The sequence below is a fragment of the Scardinius erythrophthalmus genome (genome assembly GCF_964197995.2).
Source record: "Scardinius erythrophthalmus genome assembly, chromosome: 25".
NCBI lineage: Eukaryota > Metazoa > Chordata > Actinopteri > Cypriniformes > Leuciscidae > Scardinius > Scardinius erythrophthalmus.
The window spans coordinates 31584345-31590391 of NC_138245.1; the positions used below are offsets into that span (position 1 = coordinate 31584345).

The following is a 6047-nucleotide window of genomic DNA, read 5'->3' on the forward strand; positions in this document are numbered from 1 at the left end:
CAAATATACCATAGAAACGTATTACACCAAAAATATATAAAAATCACACGTCACATAAAAAGTATTCAAACACAGGCGATACGGCCACTTTCCCTCCTCAGTTTGTGTCCCGTCCACTTAAACATGGAACACACAAACCGCGTACAAACTATTGCAGGGATTCTGGGTAAGTGGCGCTCGTCGCCTGCGTTGAGCTGAAATCAGAAGATAAGAGCATCACATCCACGTCGTAAACAACACCGCCACCTCACCAGTACAAATCACACCACACGCGCTAGTCCACAGTTTTACGCGCCTAGTCACTAGAAAAAGCTATTGACTTCAATAGTTAAGCCACTTTTGGTACAATTGCAAAAAAGAGAGCTATCAAACAACTTTAGAATTCTTTTTTTAAATGTTTTATAAATAATGCAAGATACTCTGGCAATTTTTTTTTTTATAAAATTCAAGACTCCACCATATAGACAAAGATTCTTAGAATACGTTACGCAAATGTCACAGCAACAAAGTTATGGTAAAGCTTGTGAGATTTCACCAGTTTATGTCTTTCAGTCAGTCTTTCAAAAACAGAAACTTGTTTTTTTTTCTCATTCTTAGTAAAAAAAAAAAAAAAACTGGCACAGGAAAAAAATAAAATAAATCTCTGGATCTACAGACAACGAGAGACATTTTAACCTTCGCTGAACATGAAATAAGCAGTACACCACGACCAAATGACAAGAGAAGGTTACACAAAGCAAACAAAACCTCATTTAACGTTGCACAACATAAACATGTTATTGCCTTGCCGATAAAAATGATCTCCTGTCTTGAAACCGACTACTGGAGCACATAAACTGGTGGCAATATTCTGATAGCTACCATATGAACAACATTAGCTGATTTGACTCCGCCTCCACTCCTCCTGCCCATCAGTGATTGGTCAGTGCATAAATTAGGCTCAGGTAAAGGGAGTTCCTCATTGGCTGATACTCTCTCCTTCAGTTCCAGACGGTGGAAGAGTTTGGAAGTCTGAACGGTTTAAAGTGTTTTGTGCCTGCAGTCCGTAAACAAAAGGACGGAAAAATGGCGAAACAGTAGATATCCAAAAACAGAACAAAAAACACAACGCTGTATAAAAAGTACATTTCCAACAACATAAAACACTGAATGATCACACATCAATAAAACACTTGGACCCCATGTGAAAAACACAATACGAAGTCGCCAATATTTGTACAAAAAATTACAAATCTCACAGCAATATTACACACAATCCACCAGGAAAAATTTGGCTGCATGTTTTTAGACTTTTAAGTAATTTGGAGATTTTCGTTTTGGAAGCCCAAGTGAATAAACCGTCCTAGATGTGCTTTCACGCTTTTGGTTAAGCCACATTATAGAGAGCATCGCAGCAAAAACTGACCAGTCTGTCTGAGATGGAGAAGAGAACGACGAGTCCCGCACCTAAACCCTCATGCACTGACCAACCCTTCGTCTGCGTGCCGTACTAAGACCTCGCGTCGGTTTTCGATTTGACTATCGTGATAACACTGGTGGCTCCCAACTTTCCGGGAACGAGGGGCCCGATGACGGAGGCCAAGTGCCCGCGGTGGGACACGGGTACAGGCGCGCTAGAAACGGGCCCTCGGGCCACAGTTCTGGCGAAGCTCTGGAGAGCCTCGTATTTGGAGCGAAGCGCGTCCAGCTCCACTTTCATACTGGCGTTCTCCGAAGCCAGTTTCTCCACCTCCTGCTGAAGCTCCGCCTTCTGCCTCTCGAGCTCCTCCTTCTGAGTGACGCGCTTGACGCGGCAGCTAGCGGCGTAACCTCGGTTCTTCAGCGTGCGCCGGCGCTGCTTCAGCTGCAGGATCTCCTCTTTGGACAGACCGCGCAGGTGCTGGTTGAGCTCGCGGACCGACATGGACACCAGCTCATCGTCCGTCAGACTCGTCCCGTTTTCGCCGGGCTCCCTCTTCACCTGAGACATGGAAGAACAGCAACGGGAAAACGTTAAAGTCAATTTCAGCGGCATCTAGTGGTGAGGTTGCGAATTGCACCCAACAGAAGTTACGGTGGCCGGCAGGAAGTGATGTCGTCGTCTGAGACAGTTAAACAGTGAGGTTTCTTTACAAAGATTAAGTAAGAAATTATGTCTACTTAACTATTCAGTAAAACGATGTTATTGCGAATATTATTGTGACTTGTTCATCATTGTGTCAGTGTTTTATTTGCTGACTTTAGCTCTAGCTTCTTTACACGAAGAACAACATAGTGACGAAACGCGTTTGTCCGTTCAGTTGTTTTTGTTTAATCCGTTTGTCATCGTCCGTCAGACCCGTCGGGCTCCCTCTTCACCGGAGAGTCGGAGGAACATCAACGGGAAAACGTTAAAGGTGCAGTAGGACATCTGGGAAAATGCTAACTTTAGCCTGATAGCACTACGTCACGCGCCCTCCCTGCAAATCGCCGTCCAAAGCCATGAACGACAGCCAAGAAGATCCTGCAATACCAATATCAAGTGTCATTCACCGGCGAGAAAACTTTATATTATAAAACGGATAGTTCCGGTCCTTGATTCTGATTGGTTGAGCCGCGTTCGAAGCCGTTGTAAATGACTCCACACACACACACACACACACCTGTGACCGCATTACATTAGTGTTTCTGCGCAATGGAACTACATTGCTTGGCGGAGGAATAAATGTGTTACAACGTAATTTTTTTGTTGCTGGTAGGGCTGCACGATATGAGGAAAAGCTGCGATGTGCGATAACATTGTTTAATATTGCGATGACGATATGACTTGCGATAAATATTCAAATGTAAATGTTAGCTATACTATTCCCATGTCTTAGTGCTTTAATGTGTTCTTTGCGTGATAGGTCAAACGTTTATTACCTGCCTGGTTCAGATTACACGATTTTGGCACGATCCGTTTGACGTAGGGTGTCGTGGAGATTCCTAAACGACAACGGGCGTCGGGACGCAAGATTCGATCGTTTCATCTCGTATAGTGGGCGACAACCTACGTCGCGTCGGCGATGCTTCACGACATCACGACAGAAAGACTAGCATGTTTAATTTTTTAACGGTCCTCGACGGGTTGAGTATGTGAGCGAGAGTGAGTGAGAGTGCGAGCAACAGTGAGTGTGTGTGCGCGCGCCAGTGAGCGAGTGTGTGTGTGCGCAAGTGTGTGTGCGAGTGTCTGCACGCGAGTGAACGCGTGAGCGAGGGACAGTGAGTGTGTGTGTGTGTGTGCGAGTGAGTGAGCGCAAGTGAGTGAGTGAGCGAGGGACAGTGAGTGTGTGTGTGTGTGCGCGAGTGAGCGAGTGTGTGTGTGTGTGTGTGTGTGTGTGCGCGCGAGTGAGTGAGAGAGGGACACAGTGAGTGTGTGTGTGTGCGCGCGAGAGTGAGCGTGTGTGTGTGTGTGTGTGTGTGTGTGTGCGTGTGCATGTTTGCGAGTGAATGTGTGTGTGTGACGGCACGCGATGACTGGTCGGAAAGCTACGTGTAGTCTGACATGTTTCTTGTCCATGACACGACAAGATTTTAGGAGTCAAAATCGTGTAATCTGACACCGTGACTATCGTAACAGACACAAAAATCTTGTAATCTGAACCAGGCGTTATTCATCGTGTCAGGCTGTCTGTTGCGATGTGTTCATTGCGCGATTTCATATCGCGATGACGATGAAAATTCGATGTATCGTTCAGCCCTAGATGCTGGTGTTTATTTTATGAATAAAATAAATATTAAAATGAATATTTTTATGGCGTAACCCGCTCCGCGTCGTGCCCAAGAACAACGCCCCTCAGCTGTTCTAAACTCGCGGTAAATCACGGCTTCGCGCGGCTTACTGCTTTACTACAGTTAGTAACAGCACTACAATACTCATAATAATAGTTTATTTTACAGATTTTCTGGAAAAATTATTGTTACAATTTTAATAAATTGCTCAAAAAAGCAATTAAATAAAAAATTATATAATTATAAAAATTATAAAACAGACAATACAGAATTTCTGAAAAAATGTAAACTATTGACTGATATGTCATTTTTAAATTACATATTTAAAAATTTGATTTGTATATTTAAATATATAATTTAGTACATATATATATATATAAAATATTATAAATATATTATAGAATTATATATTTAACATTTTAATTAGACATTATTTTTGATTATTAAAATTTAATTAAATCATGAAAACAGAAAATTTATAAAATTTGAATATATTATTAAATTGCTAAAGTTTTAATTAATTAACTCAATTGATTATACATGCTTTTTGTTCATTAAAATTTAATTAGACCCTTAAAATGGAAAATTTGGGGTAACCAAGACTGAACTCACAGGCCCGTCATCATTCACTCGCTCCGAGGTAAAGACAGAAAGCGCTCACCTTCAAGGCCTTGTTTCCTTTGCTAGTGGTCGTCATGCCACGAGGAACCCCTGCCAAGCCACGCAGATCTACAACACAAACATGCATTAGAGCGTCAAACACTGGCAATCTACAACATGTGATGTTTAATGATGAAACAGAGCAGCGTGTGACTTATGAGGAGAAACAGAAAGCAAAAGAGTTTTGATCTCTCCTGCCACGTGTGAAAGGAACGTGGAAAAAAACAAACTGGACTAGTGAAAGTGATCACTCTGAACCCACGACTTCCTGTTTCTGACTTCCTGTGCGGTCGAGGCGGTTGGGAGCGTAACGTTCCACAACACCGTCTCTGCACCCGAGCCAACGAGACGAAGGAGGAGCGATGATGAAGAAGTGTGTTTCGGGCCGCGGGATGAAGGACGAGCAGAGAGAGGAAAACGGGATCACTTCCAAAATAACCAACGCTAATGAACGACAATCAAACCGATCCAACACTAAAAATACTTTTCTTACTCAGTATTTTTGTCTTGCTTCCAGTCCAAATATCTAAAAACTGGGGGAAATGACATAGGATATTATGTCTTGTTTTTTGGGGAAATAAATAAGAATTAAAAAATTAGCTAAATTAGCAAAGTTATCTGTTTTATTAAAGCATCAACTCACTAAATTTTGATTTAACAAGGAATAACAAGGCATAATATCTTATGTCATTTTACTCATCTTGATTTAAGAATTTTTAGATATTTGGACTGGAAGACAAAAATACTTTTTTACAATCGTTTGATTAAACGCAGGAGACATAGAGCTTTAAAAAAATCATGATTTTACAATCCATTTCCAATCCAGTGATGTTTAATTCAACACACATCTCAATATTTAGTCAAATACATTTTTACAATCTATTTAATGATTCACTGAATCTGATCTGAACGATTCACTGAGAGAGTGATTCACTTGTTTCTCGAAAAATAAAAGGAATTGTTACATTTTCATTTGATTCATTTTTTTAATATTAAGTTTTATGCATTCATACCAGCGTTTTTGATAATATATTTGTTAAATAATCAAACAGAATTTCCCCAAAGAGGAAAAAAAAAACATTCATAATAAAAATACTTTGTTAAAAATGTAATTAAACATGCTTTTTATCAAAATCATTTTTTTTTAAAGTGAATTGAGAAAGACTGAAACAGGCAATACAGATATCTGAAGAAAAAAAACTATTATTGTTACAATTTTACTAAATTATTATTGCAATTATTTAAAAATGATATATTTAAAAATTGAATCAGGTTATATATTTAAATGTATACCCTAAAAATTTATATTTGATATAATCTAATAAATAGATTTGAAAAGTTTAATATATATTGTGATTTACTTCACAATAAGATCCGATTAGTTAATATGATGAGCAAAATATTTTTTACAGCATTTATTAATCTTTGTTAATGTTCGTTAATAATAATAGTACAATTCTTCATTGTTTGTTCTTTATGTATTAACTAATGTTAACAGATACAACTTTTAATTTTATGTAATGGTTGGCTAGTACATTCGTAAAAATGTATATAAAGAAATGCTGTAAAAGTATCGTTCCGTTCGTTCATGTTTACTAGAGAAGGATTCACGAATGAGCTTTCTTGTAAAGAGTAAAACATCTGCATCAACACACCGT

At 39.4% G+C, this 6047-nt stretch overlaps 1 protein-coding gene across 3 annotated transcripts in view; it reads right to left on the reverse strand.

The window, feature by feature from the left end:
- Positions 1–379: 379 nt before the first annotated feature.
- The window catches only part of mafgb (v-maf avian musculoaponeurotic fibrosarcoma oncogene homolog Gb), a 32705-nt gene continuing 27037 nt past the window's right edge, over positions 380–6047 (reverse strand). Inside the window, exons 3-4 of one of the 3 annotated variants that reach the window (XM_081357340.1) lie at positions 4391–4458; positions 380–1960 (exon numbers count right to left, since the gene is read on the reverse strand). In XM_081357340.1, coding sequence (XP_081213466.1) covers positions 1490–1960; positions 4391–4426 — 507 coding nt within the window. In that variant the 5' untranslated portion in view covers positions 4427–4458 and the 3' untranslated portion in view covers positions 380–1489. The remainder of the gene's footprint in view (positions 1961–4390; positions 4459–6047) is intronic. The other 2 variants (XM_081357338.1, XM_081357339.1) reach the window with 2 other exon arrangements.